This window comes from Pieris rapae, chromosome 2, assembly GCF_905147795.1.
Source record: "Pieris rapae chromosome 2, ilPieRapa1.1, whole genome shotgun sequence".
NCBI lineage: Eukaryota > Metazoa > Arthropoda > Insecta > Lepidoptera > Pieridae > Pieris > Pieris rapae.
In genome coordinates, this window is record NC_059510.1 from 8768639 (window position 1) to 8785551 (window position 16913).

Here is a 16913-nt window from a genome sequence, read left to right on the forward strand (position 1 = left end):
ATTTCAAATTCAAGATACAGTAGTAAGATTAAGAAAGATACTTAAGATGTACCTAACTAATTCAATAATATAAAAAAATAAAAATTTATGGTCAAAAGTCAAAAATAATTTAAAATAAAGTTCCTCTGAAGAATAACAATTTACTTACTAAAACGAATTTTATTGATAGGTTCCATACATGATAATAATAATTGAAAAGACATCATTCGACTTAAGTAAAATCTAACAATTACCTACTTATATCAGCGCCATCTGCAAGTTACAGTGTGCATGTGTACGTTAGCAGTTATCCACGGTAATGGCAGTGATTAAGATATTTTAACGCTTACATAAATAATTTTAGTAGGTTTTCATAAACTATATAATGTCGAGCGTTGTAACACAAAAAATATAAATAGGATAACGACATTTAGACATAGGCCTTATTCTTTGCAAATATTGGCATCCATTTTCAATGTTTCATGATTTGGAGGTGGTCTGTCAAGCTTGACAGATTCTGAACTCAGTCATTGTTTAGGTTTATGTGGTTAAGCGGCTTACCGTAGTGCCGACTGTTTTTAAAATGTCTAGTAAAAAGAATTTAAGTGGAAAGATTATTCTACTCTCTCTATTCGTAGCTCCAATACTAGCAGAATGGAATACACAAGATTATATCAGGAGAGAGCATTCTCTTACAAAACCCTATCAAGGTGAGTGACCTGAGGTTGCGAATAAAAACTTCTTGGTGCAATTTGATGTGAAATAAATTGAATTAATCTATTATAGGAAGTGGTATGGCGTTGCCATACTGGGACTTTTTGGGTAGCACAATAGTTACGTCGAATTATGTACGGCTTACTCCCGATTTGCAATCAAAATCAGGAGCTATATGGAATACACATGTGAGTATTAAGAATAATAAAGTATGATACAAGATGTAATATATCAATATATGGTATTTGCATCCTTATATTGTTATTTTTGTTTAATAATGGGCCTGTTACATATTAAACATTTTGTATTGAAAACATTACATTGTAATCAAGTATGCTATGTGAATAGTACATGTTCTTTGTTCAACATTAAAATACAAAATCAATTATTTGGCAATGAAAAACCTTGGAGCCAAAATAAAACATTGACTTTCATTGTAATTTCATTTGACCTTCATTGAATATTGTAAATAAAAACCTGTTCACTTTCGGAAGTTATAAAAAAGTAAATCCAAAAATCTAGCTAATTATACCTTTCTTAAAATACGACCTAAGTTGTAAGAGCAAAGATAAAATGTACCTTCTTTAACATTAAATTAAAAAGTTATTGAACATGGTAGTTTTCATAATAAAAATTTATATTTCAGCCATGTCAGACCAGAAATTGGGACTTGCAAGTACAATTCAAAGTACATGGCAAAGGCAAAGATCTATTTGGAGATGGCTTTGTAATCTGGTATGTCAAGGACCGCATGCAAAATGGGCCTGTGTTTGGTAGCAAGGACTACTTCAGTGGTCTGGCTATTGTCTTGGATACCTACAGCAATCACAATGGTGCACACAATGTATGTTTTATGATAAATCTGATCTAGATTTTTGTTATATATGTACTTTAACATCTCCACATTGCATGGGGCACACTTTTATGATTATTCACACATCAGAGTCTGTTTCACCAAGTAGTGTTATTTATATATGTACATATTATGATGAAGAAATTATTATTTTGTTAAATACAATCCTTGATAGATAAATTTTTATACAGCACCAGCACCCATACATCTCTGCAATGGTGAATAATGGGTCCATGCACTATGACCACGACAGAGATGGAACCCATACCCAAGTGGCAGGCTGTGAAGCTAAGTTCCGTAACTACAACCATGATACATACATTTCCATTATATACAAGGATGACACACTTGTAGGTGAGACAAATATAAATACCTAATTAGGAAAATCTGTTACAGGTAAATTTTACTCAGTCATCAGATTTTTATAAGGTGATCTTTATAATAATTGGAAAATATTGTTGCAACTTATATGATATACCACATACCACAAGCTATTGAAATATCGTAATCATAATTGATGTTTAAACAATATTGACATTAAAGGCAAATAATTATTATTAATTAATTTGAACGCTATTTGTTCTGAACTTGGACACCCAGCTAGCATTGCAATTAGTTGAAGATAAGTAATATCAAATGATAAAATGTATTTTTGATTGCTACTATCAAACTCTATAATAACTGACCAGGTTGTCTATTAGTTTTAGTCAATAATAAAAACCTTAACATAATCTCATTATAGACAATATTTGCAAAATATTTTTACAGTTGCAACAGACCTAGAGGGTAAAAATGCTTGGAAAGAATGCTTTCGCATTGAAAACATTTTGTTACCCACGGGGTACTACTTTGGGGCATCTGCTACCACCGGAGACCTGAGTGACAACCATGACATCATTGCTGTCAAGATGTATGAGCTTGACCTACTGGAGTCTGTAAGTATCTTTTCCAAATTTTTTTAGCAAAATAATGTAGAACCATTTTAGATAATATAAATATATGAATTTTATATTCCCTTTTTTACACTTTTTATATACAATCAACAATAATAATGTATTGCAAAAATATTATTGTGGTACAATCGTAAGTTCGCATATTCACGCACAAAGGAATTTTACATAATGAAGAACACCTATGTTTGCAATATCATGTTTTAATTTAATTAACTAGATTATAATGTAGATTATTTATTTCAGTATTTATATAACTTCTATTATGTTTGTCCCACGAGAATGTAACTTGACTAAAGAAATAAAATTGTAGCCTAGCTGTTAAGCAAAAATTTAATTTCTTAATTTGCGCTAGTAGAATTATGTATTTAAGAACAAATTCGACTCATTCGTCTGTAAAAACAGAGCGTATCAATTCTAAAAAAGCCCGGCAACGCACTTGTGAGCCCCCTGCCGGTTTGCCTCCATACATACCATGTATGTTTATTTATATACGGTAATTGTACAATGTTATGTAATCCGCCTTAATAATTAAAGCACTCGCGGCTTAATTGATTGCTTCATAAATTCACGCTTAATTTTATTATTATACATTGATTTTTAATATCCTTATATCATAAGGGATATAGAAATTAAAATTATAACACCTTTATACAATCGTAACTATGTAATTTTTTTTATTATCAATATTCAATATACTAAAATTATTTGTATGTATATTCAATTTCTTCAGCAAAACCAAAACGAGGATCGATCGCAAATAGTCCCATCAGCCGCGACCTTCGATGCACCGAGGGAGCGCGTTGAAGATGAAAAACCAGCCATGTCAGGTGTCAAAACATTCCTTTGGATGATGTTTGTAGCCATTATTATTATAGTGCTGGTTGTCTGTGGAATTATGTGGTATCAAAAGAGGCAGGAAAACGCTCGAAAACGACTTTATTGATACTGTAATTGCTACTTTCGTTGTTCAAGAAACGATACAATTTTATTTTTCAAAATTCTTGCTGTCCCCCTAATACTATTTACTTGGTTCCTCATAGACTCAACGAATATAATCATCCTCTTTTTATAAATAACCTGTCTTCAAATAATATACAATTTAATTTTTTGTATAACCTGCCAATTGGAGTTAGGTCTCCTATATTTAATCCACCATACACATGTTATGGTGGTATTTGACTAGAACCGGGTTAAGAGATAAATTCGGTAAAAATATTTATTCAGTGGCGAAAGGGTTTAGATTTGGGTTATAAGAAATTGATAAATAAGGTTGGGTTGGGATAAATTGAGCCTTTGGCTGCAGTTTAAGGTTACTTTATTTCCTAAAATGTCAAATCGTTTATGTAGTAACTGTTCTGTAAGATCTACAGTGATATTAAGCATTGTAATTATACCGTCTCGATTATAATTTCATGTTTGTACTATACTATGTGCTGATCTTTCAACTTTCTAGAATATAGACTAAAAAATTATAAATGTTGCAAAATTTGTTTAATGAATCCTATTTTGGTGGGAGATGTTGCGTTGATAATATTAAAATTAAATAATAAAAGGTACATCAAAACTGGCGTTGTTTAAAAATCTAAACTCGATTAACAAATTAAACTTTATATAAGATATTTAAAAAAAACCATTTTATTTATTCAAGTCAATGATGTTTTTATATGTGTCCTTATGATGTAGCTGTTTATATTATGATGTTTATTATAAACAGCTTTATATAATTTAACACTATATTTGCTTTCTATTTTTTTTTATTCAGATGCAAACCAACATTTTTTATTATTTTAAAAAAAGTCACATTTATTTGTCACAATTTGAAAAGAAAACATTCACTGTATTTTTTTATTGTCAAAGCCAAATTAAGTGTTAGTTATATGTTTAGTTGTAATAGGGAACAATTTAGATGTTTAATTAAAGAAACGGATGAATTAGGGTATGTTAAGCCGTCTTAAGCATATACTTGGTAATAAGTACAAATTCATTTCTAAAACTTTAAAAACTTTACTGGCTTTACACTGCTTGTGAAGTGTTTTGTATTTTAGTTCACGGCTTAACATATTAAGCTAATATATAGATTTATAATAAAATTAACAATAATTATGATGCAATAATTTTATATATAAATTAAATATCATATCAAATTTTGTTAAAATAGAGTTATGGTACATTGATTTCAAACTTTTGCCTGTGACAATGTTACATTTATTTAGGAACTTTAACATATTACTAGAGTAATTTAGTAATTATGTTTATAGTCATCATAATATTTTCTAAACATTGTAACAATTTCTAAGGGAATCCTTTAATGAATATATTACTACTCTTACAATAACTATAGTAGCATAGTTGTCCCCCATACACAAGAAAATAAGTTTGAAGGAGCTTTTCAATTTAACAAGTGAATAATGTGTTACATTTGTTTGTGTAAATTCATAAAGGATCTAACACTTTCAGTGTGAAATATTCATTTTAACTGTTAAGAGCTTTTAACATAGATTTTAAAGAAATTCCTTATATCTATTTATATCCTACATTGCTCAACCTTAATGTGACATTTGTTATACTACTTTATTCTGTAAAACATGTTGAATATTCCCACTCTGAATTACGGTTTCATAATAGACTAGAGTTTATGTGAATACTGTTGCAAAGATAATGTGAGTTCCTTCTAATTTATTATTTTATTGTAACCCTAAACAAAAAAAAAGTAATTAAGTTTTTATTTATTGCCAAATAACATGCAACCATTAAATTGTATCTAAACAACTTCTATGTAATTCTTCTTAAGAAGTGAAAATAATGTTCTATACCTATGTGTAATTGTGCGTTATATGTTTGTGTGTTACAATAAAGTGTTTTTTAATATTTTATAAAATACTAATTTTCATGTTTTTATCATCACCAGAGCCACGATTCAGATGTTGTTAAATTTCATGTTTTAAATTGGTAGAGGGGAGGGCGTATATTTTTAACTCGATTGAACATACATAAAGATGTCCGGCCGATAGCCGTGGCTACCACAGTCCGTCAGCTTTCGTATCAGCTTCAGCTAATGCCAACACTGACAATATCTGCAAAAATGAGAAAGCGCACTTCAAAAAAAGCAATCTGCTATATCCAGATCAATACCTGATTGAATAAATATCTGCTATGTTGTTAGTTAAAATTATTGAATGTTAGTAAACTTTTAATGGGTTTTTTTCTTGTCATTAATGTAAATAACATCAGTATCTACAGACATATTATTTTACTATAATAATGGCTATCTATTAAATTTATTGTAATATAAAGCTACACTGGGTACTTAACTCATAAAAAAAAATACTATTTTTTTTCAAGGGACTTCAGGTTTTTCTTTAATAATAACACTTTGTATAAAATAATAAAGTTGTGACTTGTGAAGTGAACATCTTAAAATCGTTTGGCTGTTTCTTTTCTATCGCTCGTTCATTTACAAAAGTTCAGTGTTTGAATTAACGTATATAGCCGAAAAGAGAGCTACTGCAAAAAAGCAAATTTTACTGTATATTCATCAATTACGAAGAGACTCCAAGGCAAAATTCAAGACGCTTTTGTGTTGTGATATCAACATTTTACCGAGATAGAGACTCTAAGTGTGCGATATTGACGGTTTTGTTGTGATATCAACATTAACGAGACGGAGACTTACTGTGCTATATTGAGTTTTTGAGTTGTGATATTAACATTATTAATTTAATTAGTGTACTTTAATAAAATTGTTACACATTTTTTATTTCTCTACGTGAAATTATTGCTTAGAATTCTATACTTACATACCATTTTAAATTCTCGCGCCAGACGATAGTACCGATGGCATTAACTGCGGTGGTGTATGCATTTTTTTACTATGATGTCGTTCTTTCTCGCTAGTAGTAATAGTGTTCTGTGGTGGCTACTGCCTAGTGCGTAATCTGCTTACTGTGTGTGACCTATATAATATATTACATCGTAGTCTATGCTTATTGCTTACTTAGTACTTTTTTTCTAATTTTATGGCTTGGTAACGAGACGAACCCTTTATGCCAACTTCTTGTGCCAACGACAAATTAGTCAGTTAGTCACCAGATGCCAGTGAGTAAGAAACTTCCATGTCACAGACCACACTGACACACGTGTTGTGGTCTGTGGAGGTGCTGAGTGCTGACACTTGACAAATGCTTTTGCTATTGGTTTTCGGTACTTTACTAAACGGTGTACGGAACTTTGTTTTTAAAGTAAATGATTGTACATTCTATATACTTCGTTAATAAAATCTCAGATTTAAGCTGATTATAATATAATACAATGTCAGACGAAGATAGTGAGGAATTACCTACAATATTATTTAATGACAATAGTAAAACGTCGGTGGGTAATATTTATCTTTTAATGAGGTAAATAGTATTCGAATATTCCGATATGATGAAAGTTGTAATAACTTTATTATTTGATTGAGAACAGCCTGATATTTAAGGATTTACAGAATAATTATAAATACAGTAGTATGTTATGGGGAAGCTAAATACACAAAATAATGTCATCGTTTGTCGCAACAACTGTAACTTCCTTAGTACTTTGTCTTCATACACGAGAAAATGATTATTTTCAATTTAACAAGTGAATCCATCTCAAGCACTGAAAAATCCATGCTACAGATTTATATTTGGAATTTGTAAATTTGATCATATATTGGATTTGTAAAGTAAGCCTAAGGAAAATCATAAACCCTCCTTCAATCTCATAATAAGCTACTTATATTTACATATTAATTGTTTAATTATGAACCGTAAGATAAGCCTTAGTTTTTGTTTGCATTAGTACATAATTGATTTATATAATATGTACATTGTTATTTGTAATTTCATTTTTTTTAAATTTAGTTACTTATGTACTTCTTTCACTTTAATGTTTATTTATTTATTTATTTAATTATAAGTAAGTTTGTAGTTCTTTTTCCTTTCCAATAAAGATGCCTGGAAGAGATAGGTTGTTAGTTATCATTCCATTTAATGCCTCCCTAATATTTAATACTTACTATTGATGTAAGTGTTAATAAATAGATATTAGTATATATTGTGTTCTAAAGGTTAAATAAGTAATATTGTTTTGTCTTAAATTATTCTTGGTTTCTAGGGAGACTTCTCTATGCCCTCTGCTGATATCTTGGCATCACAAAGAGCAAGAGAGCAGGAGTGTATGCAAGAGCTTCAAGATCTAAGCTCACAATTTGAGAAACTGAATTATAAACGCCAGTTAGTCAGGCAAGGAAGTAACTCAAGTGGCTCAGAAAGTGAAGCTTCACTTACTACAGCTGTTGAGGCACTACATGTAGAGCAATTTGTGCAGCATGCTGTTCTTGCTCCAACTCCTAATGCCTTGTTGCGCTTATTGCTTGGTGCCTCTGTATTGCAGGCCTATGACCTGTCCCTGTTAAACTATTCTGCACTTCTACTAGAAAGTAATGATAAGGAGCTCATTTTAAGTACTTTAAATCAAGTAAGATTACAGTAAACATTTGCTACCCCTATTGTCACATAAACGGCTTCTATTAAAAATTGAATTGATTTCAGATAGTATTAGATATCAGGCAGTGCATAAAAAATAAAAAGAGTGATAACTTGTTACAAAATGAAGATACTATAGTTTTATGTTGTTGGTTGTGTGCATCTAGTATGTGGAATGGCCCTCAGCCTTGTGGTTCAAATGCTGTGCTGTCAGAGCTGCTAAAGCTGGCACCGCCGTTTGTAGTAGAAACAGTAGCAGGTGCACTGATCACAGCCCTGCAAGAACCTCATGCTTTAGTTGAAGCCAGTGATGCAGTATGGGGACATACTTCAGGACAGAGGTACCTTTCTAGCCGCCTTCTGGCTGCTGCTATGGATGCACTAGCGCCTTGGAGTAACTCACTTACCACGCCTGCCCTGACCGTAAGTGTCGTGTGTGGACGACTACGATCTGTGTGGTGTGAACTAAATGCAGAGGAACGCCATGCTGCGCTGATGGTGGCAGGGCGGGTAGCACTTCATGCTGAACCTGAAATTGGTGACCTTAAGGCACTGCGGGATCTGTTAGCCCTCTCAATGCAGGCACCTGTCCTACCTTTGCGACAGTCCCCAGACTATCTTCAGGTAAAACCATTTAAATATATGTGTACATTTATCTGATAAATACTTAACCATCATTCCACCTGTACATTTTAAAATAATGCTATTATCTTTACTAATACTATAGAGGAAAGAATTGATTCTTTGTTTGCTTTGAATAGGCTCTTAAACTACCAGACCAATTTGTAACAGGTCTTCCACCATTAGAATCCTAAATCACACCTAATGAACATAAGCAATGCAAATATATATATTGTGAAAATAATGCAAGCCTGTCACCGCTGACAACTTGTTATGGTTATAAAACTGTTGCGCAGCAGTATATTTATAGAAAAAACCATTTTTCTTTATTTTACTCTGATCTATAGTATTTTAGTTATAAATAATACAAATTGCATTATATGTATGCATATTTACAGATCCAGGTAGCAGCTTCAAGATTACAGATACTTTTCGAAGTGAACAACTTACCAACAATAGACTCTTAACCATTGTTGGTTGTTAACAAAATGAAGATACATTTAAAATACATACATACTTTATTAATAAAATTTAAACAAATTAAAGTTTCATTCTTATAATATAATATCACATAGTTGAGTCAACATACAGTGGCAGTAAGTGAGTAATGACTGTAGATAGAAGAATGGTTAAGCAAGGGGCAGATCAGTGCCTAGGCGTAGCACTGGCAGGGTAAGTGCAGCCCCTGCAAGGCGACGCTCATATGAGCCCCGGCATTCCCATCCAGCAGAATGCAGCAAGCGTCTAGCAGAAGGCTGTAAGTGCGACAAAGCACACTCAAGTGACTGCAGACCGCGAACTGCGGCAGCTCGTCGCGCTGCTCCTGTCAAAGCTGTACCGATGCCATGCCTCCGCCATTCATTTATCACTGACAGTCCCTCTACCCACCCACTAGCTGCTACTCCTTGGAACTCTAAAACACTCACAGTGCCCACTATCTGTAACATAATATATAATAAAACATGACTCAATACAAATGATGGAAAATTGTAACAAGTTTCCCATTTCCCAAACAACTCAATTTTTCCCATGCGGTTAATTAATCAGCAGAATTTTATTCTTATTGGATTTAACAAAAAAATTAAACTAAAAATGTGTCAACTAAAATTAAGCTAAATTATTATAACTTAAACAATTTATTCTTTCATAGAATTATATATTGAGGTAACAGAAATAAATATTAAGTTGGTAAATAATTATAGCCCACCAAATACCTTGTATACAATAATTTTTTTCTAGTAATAATTAACACTATTTGGATTCTAGTAGAAACAATTAACACCATAAATACATACATGTCCATGCTGAGAAGACAGAGAGGATTTATCTTCATTTTCAGTTAAATTTATCCTGGTTGGCAGAGACTTGTTTCCTGGTGGCAACAAAGAGCCATGGGCCTCTGCTACAAGACCATACAATTCACTAGATACATTCTAAAAAAAAATATATTTTTAAAGAGTAATTTAAGTTTATTGTTAAAAAAATTATATTTACAAGTGTTTCTGGGCTTATAGCAGTTTTTAAGTACCTGTGCATGTTTGAGCGCCAAACCGTAGCGGTAGAGCAGAACCGCAGCCGCAACGACTGCAGCTGCAGCTGGCAACAGAGCGGCGCAGGCAACAGCGGACACGCCGCAGAATATAAAAAGCACCGCCGCTCCCAGCACGCATAACTCTAATGTTAACTAAACATGAAGTTTTATTATTTTATAACTTGACAACTAGACCATATTTTAACACTTATAGACTCACCTCTTGAAAGAAGAAAAACAAAAATGCATCCCAAAAGTTAATAGAATAGTTGTTTTGTATGAGTTCACGTCTTTTTTCCAGATCTTTAAGCCGCGCGAACCGCACAACAATCTCACACTGCATTCTCAGCAAAAAATAAATAAATACTTAAATATATATATTAAAGGGTTATTGATAATTGCAGATTAGTTTCATGAACTTTTAAAAGTTATACTGTTTATTTACAAGTGCTTAACTAGTATGACATATATTTGGCTTGTGGAAAACGGAGAGCCACAGATCAGTAAGATATTAGATATGTCATGTGTTTAATAATATTACCACAGATAAAATATATAGTAACAAAAGGCAATGACAGTATACGTCTTGTTGTATAACACGAACAAAAACAAATAAATTGCCAGGCCATAAAATTAATAAAAAAAAGAACCCGTAATACTTAGAAAAAAAACGTGTTTATATCAAAGCTGACAAAAAATATCTGCTTAGGGTTATTTAAGACCTTTATGGTTAAATTAAACTTTAAATATTTCTAAGATAATAAATTTAAGGACCTTCACAGCTATATTATAGTGTATACTTTAAGAACTAATATTAAGCTTTTAGTCCTTTCTCACCAAAAGCCTCTAATCATATTTTCCTCATTATTGCTATAATCAAATCTGTCAGAAAAGAAACCTTTAACATTTTCTTTATGTTTCTCTATTCGTTATCAATTGATAATTGCTGTTGATCGAGGATACTAACATCCTGGAAGGATTTCATATTCTTTATTCCGATGTAAAAAAAAACTTTTTTGCATCCGTCCGGTAATTTTTATGTCCACGCCGTATCTCGTTCAAAGAAACTGTTCATGAATGCTAGCTCATTTTCGAGGGCCAGAGCATTCGTTTTCTTCCTTTTGTTTCACCTTTATAATAGAATATATATTCTTTAGCATCTTCAATGCTTTCGTTTAATCTTCTTAGCTACACCCTTAGCTGGACATTCCCTTGCCACAATATTTAGAATTTTATCTCGATTTTTTACGAATAATATACAACAGAGAAAAGGACATGACGCAGAAATATTTAAAAAATACTTGATAAGAAAAACATCTAAAGAATAAAAGCCGTTTAATATGTATTATCAATACTTACTGGTGTGTGCTTACGCTACCTCGTCAAATAATAATGCTTACTGCCATTGATTGTAGACTGTTTTGTTTCATAGAGTTTTATTCCACGTGCGCATTTAACAATAATTTCTCGAACGGAAAAGGAAAACATCGTGAGGAAACCGGCTCGCCTTAGACTCAAAAAAGTCGGTGGCGTGTATCTGGACGCATGACACAGGAGGGTAATCACCTACCTGCCTATTAGGTTTAAATGCTCATGAAACAGGTTCAGAAATCTGAGGCTCGGATTTAAAAAGGTTGTAGCGCCACTTATCGTTATTATGTATTAGTATCTAGATAATAAGTTTGACACCAATTCCAAATAACTTAACTTTCCTATTATTATGACATTATGTTCATGTTTGTATTATATGACATTATATAATTTATATGACATTTGGAAGCCCATTTATTAATATAAAATTGTGTGGATTTTTATAATTAATGTATCTAATTGTGCCACAATCTAAGCAAATAAACGATTTCATTTCATTTATTTACAAAGAAATACATACCCGTCGTTACAGTTTTTACTTACAAATCCTAATCATGACACAGAACCTAAACTGAACACGGCGAAAGAGACTAATAATACTTGTTTTGCTATAATGACTAATTATTTTCTTCGATTCCTTGGAAATGCCTACGTGCCTGAAAAAAAACAACGTTTTTTGACACTACACGGCCGTCATCTAAATTTTTATAATAAACAAAAGTAGTGGGGATATATATAGTTAGTTCACATTACATATATAGGTCATCCTTATCAACCTTTAAATGTGAAATAATTTGATATGTTTTATTGTTTGTTTCTCTGACTTTCGTATATCAACAGCACAAATTCCAATATTTTATTATTACTACAAAGGTATACGCTACAATCCTATAAATATAAAAAAAGCGTTATTCTTTGACCGTTATTAAGAAGCAAAATGACAAAGTATTGAAAAGAAAAAACAAATGTTTCGTGATCAGTTGTATGGTCAGGTTGTCTTCTTACATGGGCCTCACCTTTTTTAGCCCATTCTGCTCATTTCTAAGATAACACACCAATGTAAGAGAAGTCTTAAGTCGAAAGTTCCGAGAAATACAATTCTGCCTATGGAAGCGCAAAAATAAAGTACAGTTGCATCGTATTCAACTGCAGCAGTGTTGGCCTAGTGGCTTCAGCGTGCGTCTCTCATATCTGAGGTCGCAGGTTCGATCACCAGCTGTGCATCAATGGACTTTCTATGTTTAACATTTTCTCGAACGGTGAAGGAAAACATCACCAGGAAACGAGTAGTATCTGGAGACTTATGACTTCATCTTTTACTACCTCTTCATTACTGGAGGTCAGTCAGTCTCATGTCTTATACCAGATACAGAATAGTAAGGCCAATTCTTAAAACCAGCTGGGTCATATCCCCTTATAAAATATATTATGGTGATATGTATACTAAGAGTATACTAAGAGTATAATTTAATTGTGTTTTATGTTGCTTTTAGTCTGAGTTGCATCGGCTGTAAGTAAATAAATAAAATAAGACCAAAAAGAGCCCGTAGTGTACTCCAGATCGAGAGCTAAAAGTCAACCAGAGTCTTAACACAGCGTAAAAAGCGTAAAATTTCTTATAGATCGTAAATTCGTTGCAGCTTCAATTCAAGCTAAGCAACTTTTTCATTTTAAGTGTAAGGAGAACCAATTGGAGCAACATTTTTTTAGTGTGAAAACTGCGATAGAAGTCTTATTTATTATGAAGTATATTTATTTTATCCAAAATTATGATTAATTCTTATATACCTGACATGCTGGCATTTACCTAAAACTAGATACCTTTTAACACTGCTATTAGAAATCGTTAGCACATAAGAATTAGCATTATAATATAGGCTCGAGTTTTGTTACTTGGCGATCGTCAACTGTTTCACTGAATTTTGGCTGGGAACTGCGAACTGTGGCGCCCGTTGATTGCGCACAGCGTAGACCAGTAGCAGTAATTGTGTAGCGGCGATGAGATGAAGCCGCGTCACCTTACCTCCAAAACTTAAGAAGAACATCGCGACTCGCGCTTTAAACAATTCACAAATAGTGTGACCCTGCGTTATCTAGATTATAAAAGTGTGTGCGAGTGTGTAGTGATCCAAGATTCCAATCGTGCTACGCGTCTACATCTACGTTGCTACCGACGTGCTACGAAGTGCAGACTGCATGTCTGTTATTACAGTGAAAACTACTAACACTCCATAAATACAAAGGTTTGATACAACTAATACATATAGTAAAGAATAACACATGGCATAATATAGGCAAAATAATTTTTCAATTACGTACACATACAATATTAATTCGCGTAAATTAATTTTGTCCCAAAAAAAATAATAGTTAGATTGGTGGCATTATTCACTACAATATCCTTTCAAGTTTATTTGCCGAATAATAAAAGTAAAGGAAGACGCTTTGTATTTAATCAGTCGTATTTCGGTTTCCGTAACGGCTGTTCAAATATTTGTGCTGACGAACCAATAGTATTAATTATCTATACACAAAAACTTATTATTGATAATTAACTTTGGTATCGTACATTTACTACAATATCCAACGACCTAAGAAAAATGTCGCAGTAAAATATAGTATTTAAAAAACGGCACAAGAAATATCAAACGTAATGAAATAAAAACGAAAAAAACTTGTGTTTAATTAAAATATGTACCTTCATTTACGTCTCAAACTTTTCGTTTGGTGAACGTAAGCCTACAGCAATAACATCCTTGTATAGGCATCATCTATTGTCTATGAACCAAAATGGTAACACATTAGGCCAAAAACGGCTCGCTAACTGTTGTGAAACTTACGGCTTTTTTAGGTTTCATCACCTTATTTATTTTTTAATTTATTGTCAGCGATATTATTATAATAATCTATGTCCGAAAAAAACTGCTCTGAAGAGCAGTATAAGCCTAGGTTAATTGTATTCTGTCGTGCGTCTGTGCTCTCCGTCTTAGGTTGTACGTGAAAATACTAGCAGTGCGTCAATGGAGTTTTCTTTCTTATCTATATTAATGGAACAGGTCAACGATACTGATGCAAAAATCTAATAAAAAATCTTTGAAACAATCGTAGTGCTTCTAGATTTAATAAAATATTTTTTCCCGTTTAATTACTAAACACTTATGTAAATATTCAATGTATTGAAAGTCAATATAATAATTATATCGATTCAAACCAATTAATTGTACTATATAAACTAACTCCCAACCTCTTAAATTTCATGCTGTATTATGAGACTCGAATGATAATTATACGAATATTAATCAATTGAATGTTTTACAAGATGATACAGCTTTTTCGTGAGTAATGAAGTTCGTGAAATTTTAGGCACTTTAATAATATTAAAAGTAATTAATCTTTTGCCTTTTTTTCGGACTTCAATTATTAAGGATTATGACGTATAAGGCCTTTTGACTTCTAACATTAACAAAACGTTTAAAAAATCATTGGTCATTGTGTGATTATAAAAACGTTTGGCAATTTTTATTTATTATGATTGAATACTGTTTTTTAGTCTTTTTAACAAATATCATTTGTCGACAATATAAAAAATGGTCAATTTGATTGTTATTTACTTTGTACTCAATTTGTTATAACAATATATATTAAATATGCGAAAAAATTTGAATATAAAATTCTGCAAACAAGGGAAGGAAAAGGAGTGAATTAAGAATAGTCGCTCGAGATGAATTTGCATTTTTATCTATATTAGGGACGTCTTCTTGATTGTCGGTTATGGCCAGCTTATAAAATTATATAGTATACTGATACCAATTCACTATATAAATATATCTTACCCTAATGATTTCAGTAATAAGGTTCTAGGTTCGATTCCCACCTGTGCACCAATTGACATTTTATCTCGCATAAATTAAAATTCACGTTCACCGTGGGAAGCCGATGTCCCTTAGCACCAATAACATGGACAGCAAGCAAGGCAAAAAGGCTGATCACCATATATATACCAGGTCATGAAGAAAAAAAACATGATCATGAACAAGTAGAATTCTGAGGTCCAGAACTAAAATGTTATACTAAAAGGTTATATATAAAATACGAGGTCAACATTAAAAAAACAGGTAGTTTCAAGAAAAATTGCAATTTTTATTTTTATAATAAATAATAATTCTTTAAAAACAGTATTGGTAAATATATACTCCAATATTCGTAAATTTATTAGCAATGCTATAAATAGCTTCAATGTGTGCGCGCATTTGAAGACAAAGTAGTGATGCATTCAGAGACATGCATTCGCGTCTTGTTTTATTTTGCTAACTCGATTTTGAAGTTCAAGGGTATATAAAAACATAAAGTTATCCATATAACAATAATTAAATTTAGACATTTTTACATCTGACGGCAAGATGGTATTCGAGTAAAAACCTGAACAAACTTGTTGTACAAGGTTATTAAAGAAGTTAATTTTAACATAGCCGTTTCATTAATTAAAAAGATGATTTATTCACTTCGTGACATATGAAAAAATAATATTCAAATGATACGTGTCGCTTAATTTTAAAATACAAGTCATTGTTTTGACCGAAATTTATACAAAGGGCAAGTTCGAATATTACATCTAATTAACCCGAAAATTCGACTGCACATAAAATTACATATACAATCGTATGTATTATCGCATCTATTGTTTTGTGTCAGCTATTGTGAAAAAGGTACCATCAAAAGAGGTCTTCTATATTCAAATTATGTGCAAAATACGGTAAAAACAATAAATATTCTAACAATTTTTACGTTTAAGTTATCAAAAAAGACCGCGATACGTCGTATCAAAAATGATGTACCTATGTGTCCTAACGCAAGTCCATCGGGAAATAGGCATATTGTATCAAACTACTGATAACGCGATTTAAATTAGCGTTTATTGTTTTAAATTCAGCCACTGTAATTATTTTTTCGCGCTTTTAATTAGAACAATACTGGCAAACAATATTCGTGGTGAAATGAGATCAGAAAACAACAATATAAAATATATTTGTTATCGTTTCCAATCATTTACAAAGCTTTGAAATGTGTATATACAATTTTCCGCTTTTAAAGGAATCACAGTAATATTGTAATACCATACAATTACAAATTAATTGCATTTAAATGATTCGATATATTTCAATGTCGTGTTAGTATTAGTAGAGTTCCTACTTTTCATGACGGAATGTCACTTATTCATGGTACCGTTTAGACGAGATACAATTGTACGACAATGACCTTGATTCCAAACAAAATGTATGACAACATTGACAGCTCTATTGTTAGAGCGATTTAAGGATTTCGTACAACCAATTCACTAAATAATTGCCCAGTTAAAAGAAATGCCATCTTACAATAAGACCCAA

The 16913-nt window shown here is 31.9% G+C and overlaps 4 protein-coding genes and 1 long non-coding RNA gene across 9 annotated transcripts in view; 3 read left to right on the forward strand and 2 right to left on the reverse strand.

Moving 5' to 3' along the window:
* Positions 1-488: 488 nt before the first annotated feature.
* LOC110991889 (vesicular integral-membrane protein VIP36) lies at positions 489-3455 on the forward strand. The gene is made up of 6 exons (XM_022257452.2): positions 489-689; positions 766-881; positions 1340-1537; positions 1738-1900; positions 2315-2481; positions 3230-3455. The coding sequence occupies exons 1-6, from the start codon at positions 563-565 to the stop codon at positions 3440-3442; spliced, it is 984 nt and encodes a 327-aa protein (XP_022113144.2). The 5' UTR covers positions 489-562; the 3' UTR covers positions 3443-3455.
* Positions 3456-4903: 1448 nt separating this feature from the next.
* On the reverse strand, positions 4904-6520 carry LOC123689880. The gene is made up of 2 exons (XR_006750752.1): positions 6301-6520; positions 4904-5573 (listed from the first exon to the last, which is right to left on the reverse strand). It is a non-coding gene; the product is annotated as an uncharacterized LOC123689880 (long non-coding RNA).
* Positions 6516-9180, forward strand: LOC110991888. 4 transcript variants are annotated; one of them, XM_022257450.2, is made up of 5 exons: positions 6516-6896; positions 6986-7204; positions 7636-7998; positions 8073-8630; positions 9026-9180. In XM_022257450.2, the coding sequence occupies exons 3-5, from the start codon at positions 7648-7650 to the stop codon at positions 9092-9094; spliced, it is 978 nt and encodes a 325-aa protein (XP_022113142.2). In that variant the 5' UTR covers positions 6516-6896; positions 6986-7204; positions 7636-7647; the 3' UTR covers positions 9095-9180. The 4 variants fall into 4 exon arrangements, with proteins under 4 accessions (XP_022113142.2, XP_022113143.2, XP_022113141.2 ...); XM_022257451.2 differs by lacking the exon at positions 6986-7204; XM_022257449.2 differs by lacking the exon at positions 6986-7204 and having other exon boundaries at positions 6516-6870.
* LOC110991890 lies at positions 9123-10637 on the reverse strand. The gene is made up of 4 exons (XM_022257454.2): positions 10379-10637; positions 10156-10311; positions 9923-10060; positions 9123-9565 (listed from the first exon to the last, which is right to left on the reverse strand). The coding sequence occupies exons 1-4, from the start codon at positions 10499-10501 to the stop codon at positions 9257-9259; spliced, it is 726 nt and encodes a 241-aa protein (XP_022113146.1). The 5' UTR covers positions 10502-10637; the 3' UTR covers positions 9123-9256.
* A 2862-nt stretch (positions 10638-13499) lies between these two features.
* The window catches only part of LOC110991887 (FMRFamide receptor-like), an 84462-nt gene continuing 81048 nt past the window's right edge, over positions 13500-16913 (forward strand). For both annotated transcript variants that reach the window (XM_022257445.2, XM_022257447.2), the window contains exon 1: positions 13500-13772. The gene's annotated coding sequence lies outside the window, so the exon portion shown is untranslated. The remainder of the gene's footprint in view (positions 13773-16913) is intronic.

Excerpts from the sequence above, each read along its gene's own strand:
- LOC110991889 (XM_022257452.2), top strand. The coding sequence starts at position 563 with ATGTCTAGTAAAAAGAATTTAAGTGGAAAGATTATTCTACTCTCTCTA. Across the intron at positions 882-1,339 it reads GAGCTATATGGAATACACAT|CCATGTCAGACCAGAAATTG; the intron begins GTGAGTATTAAG and ends TTTATATTTCAG. Across the intron at positions 2,482-3,229 it reads AGCTTGACCTACTGGAGTCT|CAAAACCAAAACGAGGATCG; the intron begins GTAAGTATCTTT and ends CAATTTCTTCAG.
- LOC110991888 (XM_022257449.2), top strand. The coding sequence starts at position 6,808 with ATGTCAGACGAAGATAGTGAGGAATTACCTACAATATTATTTAATGAC. Across the intron at positions 6,871-7,635 it reads ATGACAATAGTAAAACGTCG|GGAGACTTCTCTATGCCCTC; the intron begins GTGGGTAATATT and ends CTTGGTTTCTAG. Across the intron at positions 8,631-9,025 it reads AGTCCCCAGACTATCTTCAG|ATCCAGGTAGCAGCTTCAAG; the intron begins GTAAAACCATTT and ends GCATATTTACAG.
- LOC110991890 (XM_022257454.2), bottom strand. The coding sequence starts at position 10,501 with ATGCAGTGTGAGATTGTTGTGCGGTTCGCGCGGCTTAAAGATCTGGAA. Across the intron at positions 10,312-10,378 it reads TGTTTTTCTTCTTTCAAGAG|TTAACATTAGAGTTATGCGT; the intron begins GTGAGTCTATAA and ends CTTCATGTTTAG. Across the intron at positions 10,061-10,155 it reads TGGCGCTCAAACATGCACAG|AATGTATCTAGTGAATTGTA; the intron begins GTACTTAAAAAC and ends ATTTTTTTTTAG.